The 25,215-nt window shown below is 27.6% G+C and overlaps 1 protein-coding gene across 2 annotated transcripts; it reads right to left on the bottom strand.

Moving 5' to 3' along the window:
* Nucleotides 1-587: 587 nt before the first annotated feature.
* On the bottom strand, nucleotides 588-16,077 carry LOC135925671 (cell division cycle 5-like protein). Of its 2 annotated transcripts, XM_065461106.1 has the most exons (17): nucleotides 16,010-16,077; nucleotides 15,912-15,968; nucleotides 15,765-15,868; nucleotides 15,399-15,560; nucleotides 11,879-12,048; nucleotides 11,286-11,481; nucleotides 6,509-6,665; nucleotides 6,122-6,277; nucleotides 5,449-5,670; nucleotides 4,759-4,969; nucleotides 4,413-4,531; nucleotides 3,997-4,279; nucleotides 2,512-2,801; nucleotides 1,984-2,181; nucleotides 1,453-1,536; nucleotides 1,221-1,349; nucleotides 588-858 (listed from the first exon to the last, which is right to left on the bottom strand). In XM_065461106.1, exons 2-17 carry the CDS (start codon nucleotides 15,954-15,956, stop codon nucleotides 661-663), a joined length of 2,724 nt encoding a protein of 907 aa, XP_065317178.1. In that variant the 5' UTR covers nucleotides 15,957-15,968; nucleotides 16,010-16,077; the 3' UTR covers nucleotides 588-660. The 2 variants fall into 2 exon arrangements, with proteins under 2 accessions (XP_065317178.1, XP_065317177.1); XM_065461105.1 differs by having other exon boundaries at nucleotides 15,912-16,029.
* Nucleotides 16,078-25,215: the final 9,138 nt, after the last annotated feature.

Here is a 25,215-nt window from a genome sequence, read left to right as displayed (position 1 = left end):
TTTATAGTCTATTTAAAATTAACATGTACTTCCTTTTTTTAAATGATTGTTTATGACACATATTCATTTTTGGGTATATGAGGTAGATAGGGGGGGGGGGGGGGGGGTGTTGAATTTTCTTTAAATATTAAAATGATATTTATAAAAAACTTTCAAAATTTGGCAATGGCTGAGGGGGGTAGCACTATTTTTTGCTGAATCTCAAACTATTTTAATTTTTAATAATGATAATATAAAAAATATATAATTAAACTTATGATATACATTAAATAAGTAGAAAACTATATGTCGTAAAAAAAATTGTACCAGACAATCTATATACTTATAGTGGAAAAAGGCGTAGAATGGAATTAATTAAATATAGCATTTTTTTAATTTTATGGATTAAGTGATCTATTTATTTTTTAATTTTCAATTATTATATTTAATCATTGTTATACCAAAATGAAATATTTTATTTTCACTATATTTTAATATTTATTTAATAAATATATTTATTCATTTTAAAAAAATTATATTATATAAAACAAATTTGTAAATAAAAAAACATATATTATACGATGAAAATTTTTATATATTTAATTTTAATCATCTCAAATCTGATTACGGACACTGATGATATTTTGTAGGATTTTGTGTTCATTATATTAATCTCACGAGTCAATCAATCCCTTGTTGAATTTCTTGATTAGAATTCAAATCAACGTTCATGGTCGAATTTGAATCAACGTTCAGGCTCGAATTTGAATCAACGTTCATGATAGAATTTATATCATCCTTCATCTTAAGAAGTTGTTCAAACTTATCTTGTAATTCTTTTTCTCTTTCCTTTTGTCGGCTCACATCCTCTTGTAAAGACTAAAATACATATTTATTTTTTAAATGGTATTATAAAATTTTATTGATCAATTTAACAAGATTTCTTGTATATGGTTTAAATAATGACTAAAAATATGCTCAAGCTACAGGTGTGTGTGCTTGGCAAAAATCTGCCAATCATTAAGGCGAGAGATAATTTATCTATGCTTTCTTCAAAAGTTGAGTTACATTCTCAAAAAAAAAACCCAAAGGTTGAGGGAATAGTTTCCGGGCTAAAAATAGAGCATATTATAGTATAGCAATACTTACACTAACCATATATATACTTATTAATGCAAATATTCATTGAATTTACAACTAAATCGGCTAATTTTTTTAAAATTCATTTTATTTATCGAAACTTGAAGTCTTCTAGGTATCGCCAAATCTTCGTTTTTTTTGAGGGAGGTAAAAGTTTCTAATTCCAGGATACTATTTTCAAGCTGTTCTCCCAATTCATTTATCGAACTTGACATAGCATGAGCGCGACTCTAAAAAAAATATTTGATGAAAATTTAAACTTGCAATTGCATTACTAATAAATTAATATAGCCAATTTCTAAATTAATTATTTTTTTTAAAAAAAAAAATTACTTGATATCCAGCAAGTAGAATTTTCATTTTTTTCTCCATCTTCGCGGCCTTTTTAGCCTCTGAAGTCATAATATCTCTGTTACACTATTTTAAAAATTTTAATTATTTTTTTAAATATAGTGTTATAAAGAGTATTAATTTTTAAAAATCTGTCTATTCCCTTCCAGAGCCCTTAATTCACCTTATTTGGCCCTAGCCTAATTTTGATTATATTTTTATGTAATATTTAACAAAACAAACAAAATTAAATAAATAAAAGCTATAATAAATAGTAACTAACTATAATAGGTTAATTAAAATATAAAGGCGATATCGCATAAAACAGAGAAGAATATAAGAAAGGAAGAGTAAGTCTAGAAGCTCCTTGGAAATAAGATTAAAGCTATCTATATCGATGGATAGAGAAAAATTGAGAAAGAATCCTGTTTTATAATTATCATTTTTTTAAATAATTTTCTCCTTGATGTCTTTTATTTTTTAAAAACATTTTTTGGATGATTAAAAATATTTTTTTATATCGAATGTCTTTACCTCTAGCTTTTTTTCCAATGAGTCTATTCTCTCCTTCTTGCTAACTAAATTGGCACGAGTATACCTATTTTGAGATGGTAAGTACAAAATTTGAGCCATACACTCCTCCCAAACTTGAGTGTAAGCATCCATCGACAAGTTGCCATGACCCATGCCGGCTTTGACAATTTCAATCTCTTGTTCCAACATTAGTTTAGCCTAAATAGCATTATAATGCGAATAAAACATTTTTTGATTATATTTTTCCAAATTCATTTACTAATTAATTGCTGACTAGCATTTATTTCAACTATTGTCTGCAGAGTTGTTAAAAGATACTTTTAAATGGATCTAGATACAGATACATCGTCTAAAATAATATCTTGATACCGATATTTTAATCAAAAATATATCTAGATACAGATACAGATACAGATACCACATTTTTATATCTAGATCCTTTAACAACTCTGATTGTCTGCTTTCTAAAAACACCCCTCTATCTTATAAGATCACTTCTTTTTTTAATTAGAAAAAACTTTTCATAACCTTCTCGAAATCTTCTTTCATTATGATTTCATAAGGATGAGCTTGTAGATAGGCTAAAATGGTGGATCTCTTGCCAGCGGCTAACTGAAAAGCAGATCTGGCATCAGGAAACGGATGTTTATAGACATTAGATCGATTCGATTTCGAAGAATCAGAATTTTCGATCAAAGCTAATGTATCTTCGTTCAAAGCAGCATCTCTGTGTAACAAAATAGTCATTTCCCGCTTGATCATTTCCTCGGCCCTTTGCAAATCGTTGAGGGAAGGGTCCAAGTCTATGGGACGGAGGACTTGAGATTATAATTTAAGTGAATTATAGTGATTTAGAAAAAATATTATTATAGAAAAAAAATTATCGCCTTTGTTGGGCATTACTGCTTTTCACAATAATAATAGAATTGACACGAATTCTCTTTAAGAGTGCCTATTCTTTATCGAACAATTGATGTTCATGGCGTTATCACTTGTGCAAGAGGTCCGCATTGGGTGGGGTCTCGCCCCGCCCATCTTAGTGGGCGGATAAAAAAATTTTAAGAACGGGCAGGCGGACGGGTTAAAAAAATTTAAATCATTTAAGTAAATATTAATAAAAAATTGTTCCTATGAACTTTTTTGGGTATTAAAAATTAAAATGTTCTTTTTTGTTACCATAAAAATTTTTTCTTAAAATAAATAAACTTTTTTGTACATTTAAAACTTTGGTGGAAACGACAGGAAAGAGATTTGCCAAAACTATCAAGATTAGCAAGAAAAATATTGGCAATGCAACTAGTGCTTCTTCTGAACGAGGATAGCATTGCTGGAAGGTTTTTAGAACAAAGAAGAACTTATTAGAATCCAAAAAATGTCAATTCATTATTATTTTTGCATTAACTATAATATTAATTTTATATTTATATTATTTTCATAAATATTTTATTTGATCAAATAAATTATTCATAATTTAAATTGAATATTTTTTATGCTTAATATAGTAATTTCCCAAAAACTTTTTGTAGAGATGTAATGCTGAAATTTTTTTTTATTAGATGCTTACAAAATTGAAATAATGGCCATAATTAAATTTTATAATAGCGGGCTTGGGTTAAAAAATTTTAGACTAATGGGCGGGAGAGTGGGTAAGGAATTTTAGACTAATGGGCGGGAGAGTGGGTAAGGAATTTTAGACTAATGGGCGGGCGGGTATATTTTTTTGATAAAAATTATAAGCCGGCTGGATGGGCGGGTTAATTTTTTTAAAACATTGGGTAGGCTGGCTTAACTTGTGCAACTTAACGTGTTTTTTCTATAAAATTTGCAATTACCAATGAAGTGCATAGGAGTGGGAATATGGCAAATATGGGGTAAAATATTGCCACTATTAAATATATTATATATAAATAGGAAATTTTATGAAATGATTTTTGTAAAATTAATTTAAAATTTAGCTGTAAAAATAAATATGCGAACTTAAATTTAAAAAAAATGAACACTTAATATAGTTACCTGTCAAATTGATATCGAGTGGCCTTGGTAGGCCTCTTTTCGCTACGTTTGATAAATTTTCCAATCTTTCTTTGTCTCTTTCCGATTTTTCTCGAGTTTGTTCTTTCCTTAACTCCCTCTCCTCGTCCTGGGCATCTTTTATGGCCACTCGAAAGGGGTCAGGTTCGACGAACGATTGATTTTCGTTCACATTTTCATTTTCTTCGGGTAAAACAATTTCAAAATCGTTTTTAGGATGGGGCATGTTGGAAAGACCGACTTTCAGATTCATTTTTAGTTGAGACTGTTAAATAATATATCAATTATGTTAGAACAAGTAAGAAAATTTATGCAAACTTTTCTTTTCGATAATTTATTAAAGTTTTCAATAAGAATGTATGTAAAAAAGTTTTTTCATTTTTAATTTTAAAAAAAACCATATCATGCAAGCTAGAATCTGCTGTGGCTGTAGATATAATTGATTCGTTTCCAGGTGTCCGAGCTACGAAGCTATGAGGACCGTTATCCATAATGCTGGATGGAGTGGTCATAAAATCTATTTAAACGTGTTTTATATACTTTTTTGATAATACTTTATTTTCTACATTACATTTAAATATTCGTATACTATCGATTTCCTGCTTATTTGCCATGATCAATATAATATGCAATGATAATATTTTACCATTCCAATGGAATGGTGAGAAACAGTGAATATTTTTTACATAGCGAAAGGTGTAAGAAACTAAAAATGAGTAAAGAGAAAACAATATGAAAAAAAACTTGGATCATCCGTCATAGAACCGTCTCCAGTACGGATAGATGCCCTTAGGTTGTGTGGCAAAGTGCTGGGTGTGCCTAGGATAAGGTTGGGAGTTTTGGTGTCTTTAGCCTTGGGTAAAATTCCAGAAAAATCACTGGATATAAGAGGAGTGTTGAGACCTCCTTTCAGAGGGGTATCTACATAATTTAAAGCTAGAAGATTTTGGGCTTCCTAATGTAGTGAAAAATTGATAAATAAAAATATATATAATTTCTGTGAGGGAGAAGCATAAATTTATTCATATTTAAGGTCTAAGTTTAATATCTTCAAAAATCTTACTTTTAGAGGGTTTCATTTTTTTTCGCAGAACCAACCGCCCTTAAGTGAGTGATCACTAAATGAAATTTTACCTTTTTAAAAATGGAGAAAATTATATTAATTATTCGCCCGCCAAAAATCTTAAATATCGGAAATCTTATATTAAAAAGATTTTTAGTTCAAAAGGGTAATTCAGTAGCATTATAAAAAAAATATAAATATATATATAACTTATAGTTCAAAAGGGTAATTGGGTAATTCAGTAGCATTATATAAAAAAAATATAAATATATATATAACTTATCCCTCTATCAAAAAAAGTATACGACTCCAAATAAAAATATAATATCGTTTATCACGTGTATAAGTGGACCCAAAATAAAAATGTATACCTGCATAATGCTATCCTTGGAACTCCCCCCGTAGGGAGTCCTAGTTTTATTCTGCATTCGCTGGAGAGTTTTGAAATCAGTATTAGACCTTCCTTGAGTAGAGGAAAGTAGAATTGCAGTTGGAGCCTGACTTCCTTCCAAATTTTCGATTGAAGAGAAATTTGGGTCAGCCTCCAAGGCGATTTCCTTGGCTGCCTGGCCTATTTTACCAAGCTTTATAACCTTTATGTGAATGAAAATGTTTAATTTATATGATTTACAATAGAATATATACAAATAATCTTTCTAATCTATAAATATATCATTTTGGTATCAACTTCATATTTAAATTTCATTTTCATATCAACTACAATCATGTTAATATCAATTTTAACTTAATTTTGAACTTTAATTAAATTTAATACCTTTTAATACTTGTTTCCCACCATAATATCCCTAAAAGTTTTACAAATGCTCTAAAAATTTTAATGAATCTTTAAAAAAATTTTTTTTGGCCCCTTATAATTACTTTTTCCTTTTCATCTTGCTAATATAATCAATTTCAAAATGTGATTAAATGAGCTAGGAATAATTATGATAGTTTGTAATTATTCTAATCAGTACAAGGAAGGAAAGGGAGATATAAAATAGCGCTTCAATGTAAAATCTCTTTAATTTATCTTAATTTTCAAACCTCCTCTAGCTCCATGTCCGATACTTGTGGGGCTGGAAGCACAAGTTTACTCCTTTTTTTAACTGGTTCTTGTAGGGCGTTTTGAGCAGCCAAAAGACTAGGAAGATCATTTTCTTTCTTTTTTTGCAGCTTTTGGGCGTCCTTTTTTCTTTCTCTCTATCAAGTATATGCGTGTATGGTTTTTTAATGATAATTGTAAAATTATGAGAAATTAGATCTTTGTCGATTAAATTAAGTATATAATTTTATTGATATTCAAACTGAATACTTTTTTAAAAAATTTCCCATTTTCCATTAAAATTACAATAAATATATTAACTTATTTCAATCATAGATTCAACAAAAAAGCACTAACTTATAAAATTCCATTAAGAACATTAAATTAACCTCTTCTTTTTGAACCCTTAATTCCCCTTCCAAGTTTTGCTGCCTGAGCTTTTTAAAATCGATCTCTTCAGGTCGGAAAACATCGTTGTCAGGATCAAAAAATCCAGCAGCTGGTTTTTTTTCAAAAGGAATTTCTGCGTTGTAATCAATTTGCGGCCTAAAATTATATAGAATAGATAGCATATTCGTTTAAATTTAAAACGGTCATTCTAAAGTTATTTATTTTTTCTACAAATGGGCATTCGATATTGAAAGGTTACAATTTTAAAAGCTTTGCACAAGCATAGGTGCAATATCCTTCGATTTCTCCGAGTCTGAATTTTTTTTAGAAGTTTATTTGAAATACAGCATTATTGGGAATGTTTTAATATTAGTATTATTTGATGCATCAGTTAATAGAGAAAATGGATAATTTTCCTTCAAATCCTCTAAGATATTTCTTAGTTACAGGACCTAGGAACACTGTTTTTGAGGCTTTTGTTCTACATTTTATGCTTTTGGCTATTTTTGAATTAGGAAAGGGAATAGGCAATAGGTTTGTAGGCAATCTGTAGATAAATAACTAAGTGAATGTTTACGTGTAATAAGGTGAATGGAGTTTCAGCTATTGCAGTGTTATTATCACATAAATTATTGTTTTTGAATATGGTTGGATATTATTTGATGATTCACTTTTTTCAAAATTAGAACAAGTTTTGCCTTGTTGAATGTACTTCTAAAAAAATTATATAAAATTTTCATTACACATTTACATAAGAATCATTTTTATCATCAGAATCAGAGGAAGTAATCATTATATGATTTATCATAATTTATATTAAAATTAAAAGATTATGATAGCGCAAATTTCTAATAAAGCTATTTAATTATTTTATATTTTATAAAATTTATTTTATAAGATCGGGAGAAAGCGTAAATCAATGTAAATGAAAGTAAAAAATAGGGAAATTACGCCAAAAGCGGGAGATCTGGCAACCCTGTTTCCCTTAGTTATTTATCTACCGATTACGCTTCAAAATTATTGCCTCTGCCCTTTCCTATAACACAAAAGCTTCAAAAATAATGTTTATCTAATGTCCTATAACTAAAAAACATATCTTAGGATTTGAAGGAAAATTATCCATTTTCTCTATTAACTGATGCATCAAATAATATTAATACTAAATCATTCCCAATAATGCTGCGCTTTTCTAATAAAGAAAGAGGTTTTTCAAGTTAACTCCTAAAAAAATCAGACTAGGAGAAATTGAAGGATATTGCATCTATGCTTGTGCAAAACCTTGAAAATTGTAACCTTTATATCAAATTTAACAGCTTTTTGTGTCTATAACGCAAGTGTGAATTTCGGAAAAAGGCAAAGGGTAATGAAGGAATTATTAGTTTTGAATGAAAATATCATTCCCAATAGTTGCCTGTGCCATACAATTTATCCTTTATTATCAATAGACATAAAAATAATTGCTATGAAATATTATGCCAAATTCAGAAGATCCACAAACATGCTATCTGTTTTAAAATATATCATGGATTCTCAAGATATTGAACGGTTCGAATTTCTACGAATTGTTCCAACAAGATAGCTATCATTAATACCGGCTCTCGAAAGATTAATAAAAATTATTTAGTCGTTAATCCTAATTAAATGGAAATATTTTCGGTAATGCATAAATTCGTTAGAACTTTATAAGCCCAAGTTATCAATAACTTTTATAGCTCGGTTGTAAGATAAAATCTTATAAAATGTGATGATCATAATAAAATCGCATTATTTCAAAATGAAGCTAATTTTATTAAAACAATCATCTCGTATTTATAAAAAAAATATGAATTCACAAATCATAAATGGAAAAATCTAAGTATTATTATGCTTGAAAATAAATTTAAATTTGAGGAAGTTGAATTAATAATAATCAATTTTAATATAAAAGATATCATATTAGATGAATTTTCAGGAATTCATTGCTTAAATACATTTATAGAACAAAATAATATATCGAATTTGGCACATGAAAACAAATGGATACTTTTTTTCAAAGAACATTGTACCAAATTTTAAAAAATATGCAATATTATATTCTCGTTACCATATCCGAAAGCTGAATCATTATATCTAGTTTAATATAAAAAATTTTGGCGGAAAGATCGTAAGCGGTTATCTTTAACAGCTTTAGAAACGGAATTAATGATCAAACATCATTTTAATTATACTTAATTTTAAAATATGTAAAAAAAAATAAAATTTAATCAACAACAAAACTTTCTGAAGAATATGAATAAATGTATAGATTTTTTAAATATTAACTTTTAATTTTATACTAAAAATAATAACATATGATCTTCCTTTATTTTACTGTTACATTTACCACTTTTAAGACTCATTTTTTTGTAGGCTTAACTCGACTATTTATTTTTCTTATATTTATATTTCTTCTTATCTTTTATTTCCCAAGTAGTTTTCTTATTCTTATTTTTACTAGGCAGTTTTTTTTATTTTATTTTATAAACTTTATCTATATATTTTTTTTATTTGTATTTTTAAAATTTTATTTTTATTAATTATAACACAAAAAGTAAAAGTGAAAGTCCAACACTTATTTTTTGCGATCATTTCATATTACAAAAAAATTTCTATACAAAAATATCCACACTATAAAGCTTTTCTTTTTACAACAAACAATAGCGAAAAATAATTGCACATTAAAAAAGGATTAAAAATATGATGACCAAATTCTTGACATGCCTCTCATCCCCCCCCCTCCCGAAAATAACCTATTTTTATTCATCTGCGCTCACCAAGAGCTAAGGCCTCTTGTGCGAGATTAATTAATTCATTCGAGACGATAGAGCCCTGGTTATCAATTAGTATTCTCTTCCCTCATTCTCATCTTCCATTTGTCTGCCATGGGTACTAGAAGGAATACTCACTATTATAAGTGGTATATTTTATCAAGACTGGGATCAGTGGGTCAAACTGAGGTAATTATCCCATAGTAAAACCGAGGAATTTGAAGAAACGCAAATGTGTACCCCACTACATGGGAAGAGCTCAAGGAAATTTTTTTGAAAGATAATTTGGGGCTGTTGTCATGGTTAACGGGAAAAAAATCGTGGAAAAATAAATATAAAAAAATAGAGGGGAATTAACTAAGGTTGAAGGTTGTATAATGTGCTGGAATAGAGCGATTATTTCTCAAAAATTACGACATTATTTTGGAATTATAGCATGCTGGACATGAGGGTGTGAGACGAATGAAGCAGGGCCAGAGAACTCCTGGTGGCATGGCATGAACAGGGAAATTAAAAATTTAGATAAAGGCTGTGAAATCTTTAAATCAGTGGTCGAATATGCCACCTAAAGATAGGAGTAATACATGGCCAAAACCCTTGGATCGTATTCATACGGATTTCTTTGAACTGGAATAAAAGAAATATTTCTTGGTAGTGGACGCTTTCTCGAAATGGATAGAATTTGAAGAAGTTTATGGATTAACCACGAAAATAGTGTTGAGAATATTTTAAAAATTATAGGCCAAATTCAGCATTGCGAAAGCAATGGTTTCTCATGGAAGACCAGTATTCATCAGTGAAGGTTTTATAAATTTTTGAAAATAATCAATGTACAGCACATATTTGCTCATTCTTACCATCCTATCAAATGAACAGGCAGAGAGGATGGTATGAGAAAAGCAAAAGATATTAATGGTGAAATATGAGTTGCTACTTCCTATTATAATAACAGTATAAAAGTTGGAGGGTTAATTCCAGGGGAAAAAATTCTCAGTCCTAAAACGCGGATCTTATTATATATATTAACAGAAAGATCGGATAAAGATAAAACGAGAACAGAACAAACTGCTGAATTAGAATATGTATTTGATTTTTTTCAGGGGAGGTTTGTTAATAATTTGTTCATCATATTTTTTTATATTTTTAAACCTTGATTGTTTTTTTTAATGTACCAATATTTTTCGCTCTTGTTTGTTGTAGAAAGAAAAGTATTTTATAATGAAAATATTTTTGTATAGAAAATAAAACAAATTTGTTGGACTTTCACTTTTACTTTTTGTGTTATAATTAATAAAAATAAAATTTCAAAAGGCAAAGAAAATAAATATATAAATAAAAAGTTTATAAAAAAAATCTAAGTTAAAAAATAATAATAAAACTGCCTAGAAAAAATAAGAATAAGAAAACTACCTGGAAAATAAAAGGTAATAAGAAATATAAATATAAGAAGATAAAATAGTTTATTAAGCCTATAAAAAAGTGAGTCGCAAAAGTTTTGCATATTAGCTCTATTCATTTAAATAAAGAAATAATCACCTAAAAAAAATTAATATTTTTTGTTGTAAATAATTTTTTTTGAATTATGATTAAATTCTCCCGCTTTTTGTAATCTGGCAACCCTAATCATTATGCCAAATCGATCACTATATTTTGATGAAAAAGAGTATAGAAACTAAGCCTGTGCATTGAAGTCTCAATTGTCAGGGGCAATGTTTTTTAAATTTTCGGCCTGCCGAAATAACCAATTGGTGGCGGCATCAACACTGCTACATATTTTAGAAAATAAATTAAATTTATAATTCATTGTATTACCATTTTTTGTGGACACTTTTAGTTCCAAGATTGTTAATATAGGTTAGTTCTTTAACATAAATATGAAATGAATAATTCATTTTAGATATACTGCTAACTAAATTGGTAAATATATAATATGCTTTGCACTATCTAGAGTAATGTGTATATAAGAGAGTAAAAAAAAGTAATAAATGACCTGCGCTTCTTGAAATTCTTGAAAGCGTTGAAGCCTGATTCATTATAAGTTATGCCAGCAGCACGGAGTTCCCTCTTTTTTTGTAGTGTGGCCAGTCTTCTGGCTTCTTCCAGTTGTTTTTCGCGCGCTTTTCTTTTAGCCTTTTTACCCTGAGTATTTGCAAGTCTGGCTCTGGCTTCAGATAACATCTCGAGTTCTTAATGAAGAAATAGACTATGTTTCATGCTTAATTTAACTCTAATTATTATTATATTTTAAAAACATCCTCTCGATTGATATACTTTTCGTAAGGTATTATTTTATTTATATGTAAAAATAAAATTATTTGCTAAATGTTATGAATGATAAAACTTCATTCAAATAGGTTCTAATTCACTATGTGGACTTAGAATATTATTTCAGTTTTCAAACTGTAAAAATTTATTTCTTTTTTAAAATCCCAATAATATATTTGAAAGGTTTATGATATGACAAATATTTATATCTATGGATTGACAATCTAAGCCACACTTAACACCATTCTATCTCATTATTTATCCTTCACAATTTAATTTTCTTTATATATTTTGCATTTATCAAAAATAGGTGTATACCATCCTCATCCATATCTTTGGGATCAGGTCTAGCTGGCTTCGTTTCAGGGTTTGGGTCAATTTCACCTGGTCTCAACTTTCGAGGATCCTCTACTCCTCCTAACACACTGATTGGTTTGTCTCCTCCGTCCCCTTCCTCTTCTTGATCTTCTTTCCTTTGTGCTCTGTCTCTGTATTGTACATATGAATTTTAAAAAAAATTATTAGGGGAGGGGGTTAATGAAGGAAAGAATCAAAAGTCTCAAGGATGCAATTATCGCTAACTTATTAATTGGCTACTATTTAATAGTTCAGAATAAATATTTAATGTTCAGAATAAATATTTAATGTTCAGAAAAAAATATTGAATTCTCAGAACTATTTCTCAATGCTCAGATAAAAAAATTAATTGCAGAAAAAATACTAATTGCCAGGAATAAAACTGAAACGCTCAGATTAAAAAATGAATCGCTCTGAAATATTTTTACGTAGTATTATTGATTTTAAAAATTTGTAGGATGGAAAGAGTCAGATTAAAATATTGCAAACCACCCAGCAACAAAAGACCTACCTAGAAGAAATAAAAGAGGAAGACCAAATAAAGCTAAACTTTATATATTGACTGATCGAATTTCAGCATATATTTTATTTTATAAAATCACTGATTCATAATTAAAATTTTTATAATACATATGTTTATAATAAAAAAAATTATGAACATAAAAAATATATTTATTACTTTTGATACCCATATCTAGCTATTATTATGTCATAAAAATTAAAAATTGAGACTCTGCTGGACCTATAATGATAATTAACATAAGACTAAAATTTCTTAATTTGAGAACCATGTCAATATATTATAAACCCCATTAGGCCAGATAAATTCACCTTAAAACCTGAATGATATTTAACATATCCATCAATGCATCTTTCACACAATATCCATGTTTGAAATGTTAGTCAGCCTAAAGAAATAGTCATAAGTAAAAATAACAATATTAACAGTAGATCTTTATAATAGCTTCAAAATATTATGTTAGAATTTCTTCGCTTTGCAATTAAAGAAAATTTAACAAGGTTATAAACTTTGAAAATTAGAAATAAGTTTATTTTCAGATCCACGCCCCCCTGTCACAAAGGTTATAATCTAACATATTAATGGGAAAAGGATCATATCTAACTTAACGTAAAAAAATATTATATGGTCTGCTAAATTGGTGAATCGTAATTAATTAATATACATTAAATAAATCTGTTTCTATAAGATGTTTATGAATAGAAAATTAAAGCCCTGTTTAAAGCCTATTTTTTCAGTACTGACTTAATCCTATAATATTTTTATATAAATATGCTTATAAAATAAAATTGTAAATACTAATTTATAAAAAAAATTAGGGCTGTGTCGGATTCACATATTTTTCACCGATCCGATGGTTCAAAACCAGTCCGATATTTATATTGATTTTTCACCACCCCCCTTTGAACCAAATGTAATTAAGAAATCAATATTTTTTATGCAAAAAATCGAATTATGCATTATATTTAATTTTTTTTATTTCTAAAATTAAGACCATAATTAAAAAAAAATATTATAATTATGTAAAATAAATATACATAAAATATAATAACAAAAAAAAAGAAAAGCAGAAAGATCGGATCGGGGTTTTTTACATGTATCGGCCCGATCCGATATTTTTGGAAAACGCTAAATATCGGTGCTCTAAAAAAAAATATTATTTTTTTTGCATTGTACCTTGTAAGTACTTAGTTTATTAATTTTATATTATTAAACACAATATTTCAAAAATTTCCAAGTTCCTAGCTAATTCTAAAAAAATATCCAAATCTGGCCTAAATGAAAATTTCAACATTCTAACCTCAAACATTCCCATGAGCAATTCTTTATCAAATAATGCAAAATCATATCTTTCGATTCAAAATTTTATTAATAATCAAATCAGAAAAGAAATTTGAACTTGCTAACTTTTATATTACCTGAGATATTAAGGGATAAAGGTAACCAAAATCTTGGATTCTAATGAATAACTAAATCAATTTGAATTTTAAATTTACTATATATGACTAAATAAAGGATTGTTAATTAAGGGAAATATAACAAAGAACATTTATATATAGTCATCTTGTCAAGTAGAAAGTTTAAACGAAAATTTTTTTATGACTAAGACTTTCAATAATTGCAATTTTTTTTCAATTTATTATTAACTAATTATTTAATTTTTACTTCACTCACCGCAAACAAATATTTATCACAAATAATATTTCTAAAAAATTTATTAGTGCTATTTTTTAACAAAACATAAGTTTTTTTTATTGTTAAACATTCATGTTTTTTATCAATCCAAATGCTATTACCCATAAATCAATTTATTAAACGCGTTTTAAGTCTATTGCTGCATTAAAATATAGGGCCATCTATAATTTTTAGATATTATTTGTGTTAGATATTCATTAGCCTTGCAAGAAACATTAGGTAATCAGTTAATAAATAATAGAAAAAAAATTGTAAAAATTAGAAGTCATAGTCATTATAAAAATGTAGTCTTCAACTTTTTACTAGACATAAGATAACCATGTATAATAAATTTTCATTTTTATCTTTTCTCTTTTCTCTTTAATTAACAATCTTTCATTTAGTTATATACCAAAATATTCAAATTCATTCAATCAATAAAATTATTTAATATCCAAAAACGATTAAAATGGGTTTTTTGCATCTTTAACCCTTAATATCTTATGTAGTATAAAAACTAATAAATTCAAATTTTATTTCAACCCATTTAATCTTGATACTATTTTTTATTGGAATTGATATAGTCAGCCAAAAATATCATTCTTTTGTAATTTGACATGGAATGACCCATGGAGGGCTTTCCAATATAAATGTAAATAACAGCCAGACCATAGTCTCCTATTGTTACATTAGAAACCATAGTCTATATTTTTAATTTGACATGGAATGACTCATGGACTGATACAAATATAAATAACAGCCAGACCATGGTCTCCTGTTGTTATATTGGAAATCATAGTCTCATGTAGTCTTTAAAAACGTGACATGATTAAGAAATAAATAAATAATTTAAATAAAAAATTTCTCATTTGATTTTGAAATCAAGTTTTTATTGAATGGGAAAACAGGAATTAATTTTATGTTTTATTATCTTTAGTATGTATTTTACCCCTTTTTTAAGTCCAGTTAAAAAAATGCCTTTCATTCCCTATCTTGGGTCCTTCATGCTTCTAATTTATGTATATAACATGAATTTCATAAAAGCTTTCTATTTAATAATATTTTACAAATTTAATGGGGTATAATTTTTTATATTCATATAAATTGTTATTTTGATTAATACTTAGGAGTGAAATTAATGATGATAATAAAGAAGGTAGAAGAATCAATATATATATATAAACTACAAGGGAAATTGAATAAGCTGCTAATGATGATAAGAAATATGAGAAGGTAAAAGAATCAATATATATATAAACTACAAGGGGATTAATGTATATGGCTTACAAAAGAATTTCATAATGTTCTAAACATTGTGAAGCTGTTCTCCCTACTATAGGGGCTATAGTTCTCCATTGTGTAGGCATAAGTTTTGCTAAATGCAACAATTTTTCTTCCTCCTCTCGACTCCATTCTGTCTTCTTAATACTTGGATCAAGCCATTCATTCCTTTTAAATTATAATATAAACTTCAGTAAAGACTAAATACTAGAATATAAATTTCCTAAAAAAAGGGATAATCCTTTCTAATATTTATTGTTAAATACTTGCTAAATAATTTTAATTAAAAAAATTTATATGAATTTCATTATTTATATATATTTAAATTTTAATAAAATATTATATTGATATGCAGATGCAACTATTAGATACCATCTGGCTTTGCATTGTTTGGCGGATTTACGATGTAATAATGAAGCAATACGTGACCACTGGTTTTTGCCATATTTCATAACTGCAGCTTTAAGGATTTCATCCTGATTTGAATTATAAATTAAAGGGAAACATTATTATTCATACCTCTGTATTCCTCCAGACCCCACCTTTGATCATAACACGACCCATAATGATTTTTTGCTAAAAAGAAATTATAATAATGCTTGTTACTTTTTAGTTACGTGAATATATTAGATTATAGTTATTATCTGTTGATTGAATTCTTTCAATTAATCACATGACCAATCTGAATTGATGGATTGGTTGACATAATGAAATTGAGAATATGTTTTTAATATTTAGCATAAAATATCATTTAAATAGCAGATTTTATGCAGTTTTGGTCAAAATAAATGGTGATCAAAATAATTTCATTCTTTCAAAAAACCATAATGCTCCCAAGCATACGAAATATAAATATAAAGAAATAATAAGAAAAGATAAAAGATATATAACTAAATTAGAATATAGATATTTCGTGTAAACAATATAAAGTAAAACGATGATAACTGAAATATTTTATTTAAACATAATAAATTATTTTGAATATCTTTTTAATAAATGATAAAATATTTACAAAAAAACTAATAATTTAGTTTTGAATATCTTTTTAAATAATATAAAGTAAAATAAATGATAAAATATTTTATATACAAAAAATACTTATAATAATTATTTAACATTTTACATAAAAAGAAACATGTTTTAACCCTTCTATATTTCTCATGGAAAAAAATAAGTAAACATTCAAGGCCTGTCAGGTGTAGTTATTTATTACCAAAGACAGTTTTGAACGAATCTGTATTTTATTTTTTTTGGTTAGATTGACACTCCTACATATAATTATATACTATATATTTTAAAAATTGTTATTTTTCAAAATATCTGTGACATGCGTGCAAAGGAGTAGCCACGGGAGGGGGACCAGTATATAAGATACATTATTTATAATAATTGGTAACAGTTTCCAGATTATTTATTCAAGGTCCAAAGAAACTTTCGTTATTTCTAATCAGAGTCAAATATTTGAAAAGTGACTAGTCACTTTTGTTGCTGCATAAGGGATTTACTACATTATTTTTAATGCAATTCATAATCAGTATTCAAATATTCTATTTTTAATGTTTAAAATAATAATATATTAATTCATCTTTTTGCCTTCATATGCTTTTTAAAGTTTGAACTGCTGGACATTGAGGTTAAATATTTGCATTGGGGCATAATTTACATTTATAAAGTGTAGACTTTGTACCCTTAATTTTATTTATTGATATAAAATTATTTCAAATTGGGACCAAGAAAGGGTTAAATGGTCTTCTGAACAGTGACCCCTACAACGGGGGGGGGGGGTCCGAAGCAACTGCTTCTATAAATTTCTATGGGGGTACTTTTTTTTTAAAAAATCTTTTATTTTTTATTTTAAAATTTTAAAAAAAAATTTTTAATTTTTTATTTTAAAAATTTTTATGGTCGATGTTTAGCAAATTAGTTTGTTATCCGATATTTCTTATCATAAAATTATTTTTCCACTTTCAAGATTTGGCGCAAAATTAAAATTTTATCAAAGGGAATAGTAAAAATTTAAATATTAAATCTTATATATAATCATTTATAATTTTTAGATCATTGTCAAAATATGCCCAAAAATATTAACCAAAAAAAATATAAATGCTTGATTAAAAATTGTACATATCATAATATAAGAGATGATAAATGGACAGATCATATTAGAAAAAGACATGGTGGGCTTAATTTTCACGATATAAAGAAAAGCTTTGAAATAGTGGCTTTTAAGAATATTTCTCAAAATTGGACAAATAGCAAAATAATTTTTTTTATTAAATAAGAAGTGAGAAAAAAATTAAGGGATTAAAATCTAAATTATATTCAAATCTGTTATCATATAATGACATAAATATTCTTATTGAAACCATGAAAAATATGGTTATAAAAAAAATTCAAAAGGAGATTGAATTCAACAGGTGCTATTCAATTATAGTTGATGGCACATATGATGTATCGAAATCAGAAGCAATAGATTTGATAGTGAGATATGTTGAAAATAGCGAGACACCTAAGCCCGTTGAAAGGCTGATAGACATTTATTGTACGGGAAATACAACGGGCCTCGATATTAAAGAGAATATAATATCCAAGCCTGGCTCCATGAATCTACCCCTCGAATTCCTAGTGGGGCAAAGCTATGATGGCGCTTCAAACATGAGTGGAAGAATTAATGGAGTGCAGGCTTTGATTAGAGCGGAGTCGCCAAAGGCAGCTTTTATTTGCTGCTATTGTCATCGATTAAATTTAATAGTTGTTCAATTATGCCAGTCAGTAAAAGAGCTGCCAAATGTCTTGGGAATATTAGACGAAATTTACGTATATTTTAATGGTGTTAAAAGATATGAAGTGCTCAAAACATGTCAGAGTGATTTACTGACAAAATCACATAGATTTTTACGCATCAAGAATACCACTCGGTAATATTATCTTAATTGTTTCGATATATAATGTTTATTTTATATTTATAGAAGCTGGCTAACATCATATAAGGCGATTGTAAATTTTTTCCTACTTTATGATGCTTTGAGGGCAGCTTTGGCAAATTTAAAGGATTCTGAAGAACCTGCCACTTCCACTATGGCTAGTGCTATAGTCTATAGAATAGAAAAATTTGATTTGATTTTATCACTATGTGTTTTGGATAAAATATTGTTGATAACTAGCTTGGCTTGTACAAAATTGCAAACCATTTCGAAGGATATAGGGTTTGCAATAAATCAAATTCAATTGGCAAAAGATTGCCTGATTAATATGAGAAGTATAATTTAAATTATTATCTTTTATTATTTTATAATCCTAAAATAGATAATAACACTGAATTTTTGGATGTCTTTTCAAAGGCCCAAGATTTTATGAAGAAGAGAAATTTACCTTTTGATTTTGAAAGTTCAAGACTTCAAACATTACAATCCAAAAAGGAGAGGTGTATATATACTTTCATCATTAAATATAATATTTTATTTTAGCTTTAAAATCAGTGTGTTTTATGCTGCACTTGATTTAATTATTATGCAGTTTAGTGAAAGATTTAACGATGAATCGATAAAATTTTTGAGTCAAACATCATTTTTTACCCCAAAGGGAATGGCGAAAAAGGCAATTGTTAAAGATGATATCAAGGATATCTGTGAATTTTATCAATTAAATACAAGTCAAGTTTTTGAGGAAATGTTGATGTTTAGAAATATTTATAAAATGGCTAAAACGGGGGACGTAATTATTACTAGTGACCTAGAGGTTAAAGAAGATTTGTCAGATTCTGAGAATTGTAAATTTATTTAATTAAAATATTTTTACTAATACATTATTTAGCTTCTTCTGATGATGATAATAATTTTGAGATCAATGATTAAGACTGGAGAAACTATTCATTTATTTTACCTTATCGTCTGCTTATAAATTTTTCTGCTTTCCCAAATTTAACAATTTTATATAAATATTTATTAACTATTCTTACTATCATGTACTGCCGAAAGGGTCATGAGTAAAATTAAACTAATTAAAACAAGACTTCGTAGTGTCATGAAAGATCCATTTCTTAATAATTTAACCATTTTATCAATGGAAAATAATTTATTTAAACAATTAAATATTGATGAAATTATAAATTCTTTTGCTTTCTCTTCCCCTAATTTATCTAAATTATTAATTTAAAAATAATATTTTTAAAGCATATATTTTTTACATTATATTTATATTATAATAAATATTGATGCAATAAAAATTATTTTTGAAATTTATTGGTGTCAAAAAATAATTTACAATGGGGGGGGGGGGGGTACTTTAGGGGGGTATTCTGCTTCTATCCCTCAAAAAGTGTAGGGGTCACTGAGTATGAACTTAATATTTTTAAAATAAATTATATGATAGATATAATAATTATCATAATTTGTGTATTTTTTTATTATTATTCATTGTATTTTTATCACACGCAAATAGGCGCATTGGTTTTAGATTGTAAGACTTAGGATAACTAATATAATTTTTATTTTCAAGAATTATTTTTTGTTTATATCAATATAAAGTATAAAATATAAAGTATAAAAGAAGCCATATTAGGCAAAATAATCATTATTTTTTTTCCTTTCATTTAATTTGGATTTAATAATATTATTGACTGTATCGGATTTATTCTCAGCGGCATAATTGAAATAATTGGTGCCGTAACCTAAAAAGTAAGTTTTTATTTTTATATTTATTTAGGTGTTAATAAAAAGAGACTTAACGTTTGTTAAGGACACAGTGGTTTAGCTGTAGTATTGAAGTGTATATTTATTAAAGGCCAGCGTCTACATGAGCGGGAGGGGTAGGAACAGTTTGCATCCTATTTTTTGAGGGGGTAGGGGGTAAGCTGCTCTAATGGGGGTAGGATAAATTTTTTGGGGGGTTATCTATTAAATTTTGAGATGAAATAGGCAAAATTTATTGCTGTAAAAATTATACTTTTATTATAGTATTATTAAAATACAATTCATCGACCAAATCTATATATTGCAAACAATCATACACATTTTTTTCCAAATAAACTATCCTTTTAAATGTAATATAAAAGGTTTAGATATTTTAGCAAGCTCATAATGCTATAATAACTAATTCATTCTAAATAATGGATGATTTAATTGAATTTATTATCTAAAAAATAAATTATTTATAATCACAAAATATAGATAGTTGGTAGTAGATATAGATTAATTTGTAAATTCTTTGAAAAGAGTATCAATAAATAAATAGGTAAAAATAATGATAAAGAGACACCGCCGCCGAAGGTGGAAATTTTTTAGGGGGGTAGGCAAAGATTTTTGAAGGGAGTTTGCATCCAGTGAAAATCCTGTCATGTAGACGCTGTTAAAGGCACGGGGGTTCTATGTAGTATATATTTTATTTTGCGGAAATACGATGGAGTACCATGGTTACTGATAGTGATTGGGAAAAAATGTTATGTTGGTTAAAAAGGTGTTATATGCTGTTATCTCATTTCGGCAGGAGCGTACGCAGTGGGGGAAAGGCAGTGGGCAAATCCCCCACCCCCACCCAAATCCCAAAAAATGCAGATGCCGGATTATATTTTTCAAAAATATTACTGTTAATATTAATTTACATTTGTTAATATTTATTCCTATCTCATATATATATTTAATTATATTTATTTAACACATTCATCTACTAAGTTATTTTATCAATTAATTTCGATTTCAAGTTTTCCTTGGCGTAAGTAACCTATTATTTTCAAATTTTAGTGGCGTATTATTTATCTAAATTTCTAATCAAATAATAATTATCTCTGAAACTCCTTGTCCAACAGGGAGAAAGAAATTGCAAGCTTGTCCAACGAGATCGAGTCTCCACCAGTAACAGCTTTTATGGAATTAGAAGAGCCGATTATTATTGCTATTACTGATATATCACAATGGCTTGAAAGAAATATTTCCTCAGCTGCAAGAAAATTATTGGATTCATTACCTATTCCAAATTTTTTTTCTCATTAGAATGTATTATTTAATTATACAACTATTTTCAAAAACATGACTTTTATTTGATTAAGAAGATGAGATTAGCGGAGAGCATTTTATTAGAACTCAAGGAAATTAGAGCTAATTTGATGAAGAATTCCATATTTTATATGTTATTGCTGAGTCAAAAGCAGAGCTATACGTGTTTAATATTTGCCCCCCTCGACTTGCAGCAAGCAAGCTCATCGTCAAACATTAATATAAGATCAGTAGAAGAGTATTAAAAAACCCCTCTCTTAGATACATTTATAACCCATATAAATGAATGGTTTTTAATTCATCATGCATCACTTACAAATCCGCAGATATTACTTCCACAAAAGCCTTTCCAACCTTTTTCAGATGGTGATGAAAAAAAATATATTTGTTAGATTTCTATCATGAAGATTTTAAAATATCTTATGATACCTTATTAGCTGAATAACTATGATTAAAAGATTAACTATGGTTGATACAGTCCCAAAAAGGCTAAGGATGCGTTGCATTATTTCAAACACATTTTATATTATATTCCCAATGTAGTAAAATGGTTATATATATATTAGCAACTCTTCCCATTAGTAAACTAATGAGAGAACATACTCTTTTTTAAGAAAAATAACAGAGCCATGCAGAGGTACCATTTGCAGGGCACGGACCATTTTTTTTTAAATTTTTTTCAGCTCGGGTATTTTCAGGCCCGGTCCAAATTTTTTTTAAATAAATTATTTTTTATTTTTATAGCTAATAATGGAGATTTCAAACATTTGGTTTTAAAATATACAGTTCGGCCCGGATATTTTTTTTTAAAAAAAAATTTGAGCTCGGCCCGGGTATATTTAAAAAAATTAAAATACGGTCCGGCTCGGGGACCAGGCTTGCAGGTCTCTGAAAAACATACCTATGAAATACAACTTCTGAGATGAGATTGAATGATTTGGATCTTTTGAATAATCATAGACATTTAACGCCAAGCAAGAATAGATAATTGAAAAATTGGCTCAAAATAACAATTATTCTTAAGAAACTTTTTGTGTATTAATTTATATTTCCAACATTTAAATTTTTTATACTTTATATATTTTAAAGGCTTAAAAAATTCAAATTTGAATTTTGGGTCATTTAAATGATTCGTATCGTGGTTATATTCACTTTATATTTTATAATTCACATTTATTTTATAGTTTTTCAATGCTGGTTTTTATATATATTTTTTTTATAATTCACATTAATTTAAAATTGTGTATTAGAAAAGTTATTAGTCCTAATAAATTTATGCTTAGTATTTTTAATTAACAATAAAATTTCTTAAAAATTTTTATTACCCCCTCCCCCCTCTGACCAAATTCCTGCGTACGCGCCTGCATTTCGGTATTGATATTATTAATTTTAAAGTTGCGAATAGTTAAAATATTTCTACTTAAGTTAATTATTAACATTTTGTAGGTAATATTTTGAGCTATATTTTATTTTTGCTAGAATATGTTGTACATTTTAATTAATATAGAGAGAAAATAAAACAATTTTTTTCAATCAATTTAATTACATATTTTATATTTAAATTAAGGATTTTAAAGTTACTAAATATATGTAGGTACAGCATAATATACTGTGAGTGGTGGTATTGCTGATATGGTTGGGAAATTTATATTTCGGCAGGAGAGAGAGCCAAAAAAGGAGCATTAGGATACGGGGGCAGACATTGTTAGTTGAAGGGTACAACGGTGAGGAGGATCGATACGGAAGGGTAACGTGGATACCTGTACAGGAGATGTTGCATGGGAAAACCAAATCAGTGGGGATAGGATGGAACGTGAGGAAGGAAGAATGGGGATAGATCGGGGGCGTTGGGAATCGACACAGTCGTTTGCTACGAAAGGGTCGAGGAATATAAAAAATGTTGTGTCATAGATATGGGGTAAGAGGGCACAGCGCCGTAGACTGTATGGATATTAAATGTTTTGAGTGTGGCAACAGTGATCTTACTTCGACGTTTTGTCCTGGTAAGAATAACAGTATAGGATAGCGTTGAGAATGGCCCATGATGTTTGAGGGGCTGGGTGAGAAGTACAGCGTGTGATATGAGAGTTGTTTTTTTGGGAAATGACCCAATGTGATTTTGGGGGCCGGTTGAGAAAAATTGCCTAATGTGTTGTTTTTTTTGGGAGGGTAGGGGGTTGAAAAAAATGGTTTTATGTGTTTTGGTTACCGGTTAACAGGGTTGGGCAAATTTTCAGAAAATATAAGATATAAGATACAAGATACTTGTATTTTTTAAAAAAAAGTATCTAAGATACAAGATACTTTTTAAAAACTTTAAATAGTCAAAATCAAAATGTATAAAGCTTTATTTTCTTATCTATAATATAAATTTATAAAAAAATATTTAAAATAAATTGTAGAAAATAACAAATTTATTGTAAAAGATAATGCGATATTCCATTTAATAATTATATAATTGGTAAATAATAATAAATCAGCATCATAAATCAGCATTATTTTTTAATATTATTAATTTTTCAAATGATTTATCGTCCAATCTTTGACGATTTGGTCTATTAACTCTATTAGCAAAGCTAAATAATCTTTCAGCGGGGGCTGAGGAGGGTAATATTGTTTTATATTTAATAAATATCTTTTATATATTTATAACTATTATTTAACATATTTATACTCCGCCTGTCATCTTTCATATAATTTAGGACCTCTATTTCAATATCATTTATTGAATTATTAGAATTGGATGTGGTACTTTTAAGGCAAAAGTAATCATCATCTTCATCAATTGAAGATTTTGTTGAAGTATTAATTTCAATATTATTTTTAAAAACAATTAAAACTTCATGTAATAACAAATCCTGAAGGTATTTTTTTTCTTTTTCACCATCAATCCAACGATTTTTAAAATAGGGATGAGAAATAGTTGCCAAAAATGCACTTTTAAAATTTTTATCAAAATCATATATATTTTTAAATCTTTTATTTAAATAATTTTCTATGGCAATAGCTAATGGTTTGCAAAATTGTAGAATGGTTTGAATTAAATTTGTAATTTTTTTTAACGACATTCAAAATTGGAGCTGATTCTCCATAATAGCAGTTGATTTCACTCTGTGTTTTGTCAATCGCTATAGCCAATGGGGCCATTATATTGCAATATTCTTCTAAATATTGAATTTCAATATCTCTTAATTTAGGAAATTCTAATTTTTGACATAATTTAGGAAGTTCGCCTTTAAATTCTAATAAACTATGAAGACTATCATACAAACTATTTCATCTAGTGCAACAAGGTGTAACTAATTGTTTTCCTAAAACTGCTTTGATAAGTTCTGTAGTTTTAGGCCTATTATTTCCATTTCATAGCTTAGTACATTTAGCTATTGCAGGATGATGAATTTTAGAAATGTTAGGAGAATCCTTAATAGCTCTCTCGACATCTGTTGTGGCAATTAGACTTATCGTATGGCACAAACAATGAATGTGTTGAGGCAATGTTATTGAGGCTTCTTTAGACCCTTAAATAAACAAATAAATAATTTTATTTGAATAAAAAATTTTACTAAATTTACAATATCATAATAAATTTTAAAGAAGTATTAAATAATACTTTCAATGATTTCGAATTCTATACATTCATCATCATTGATGTCAAAGTCATTCTCTACAGCTTTCATAGAATAAAACTCCTTGAAAGCTTTCTTAAAGTTAGAGCCATTATCTGTAACAGTTGCTATAACTTTTTCGTCAATACCAAAGTCACGATGAATTTCTTTAATATGATCATCTTGAAGTACTTCAAAAAATTTGCCATTAAGTATGCTTAGTTTAAA

The sequence above is a fragment of the Gordionus sp. m RMFG-2023 genome, chromosome 3, assembly GCF_954871325.1.
Source record: "Gordionus sp. m RMFG-2023 chromosome 3, tfGorSpeb1-WG-v2, whole genome shotgun sequence".
Lineage (NCBI taxonomy): Eukaryota > Metazoa > Nematomorpha > Gordioida > Chordodea > Parachordodidae > Gordionus > Gordionus sp. m RMFG-2023.
This window is presented reverse-complemented; position numbering and strand designations above follow the sequence as displayed.

What these genes read in the sequence shown, in the direction of transcription:
- LOC135925671 (XM_065461106.1), bottom strand. Translation starts at nt 15,956, where the DNA reads ATGGGTCGTGTTATGATCAAAGGTGGGGTCTGGAGGAATACAGAG. An exon ending in AAACAATGCAAAGCCAGATG is followed by an intron (nt 15,561 to 15,764) that starts GTATCTAATAGT and finishes ATAATTTAAAAG; the next exon opens with GAATGAATGGCTTGATCCAA. An exon ending in AAGAATTTCAAGAAGCGCAG is followed by an intron (nt 6,666 to 11,285) that starts GTCATTTATTAC and finishes ATATAATTTTAG; the next exon opens with GCCGCAAATTGATTACAACG.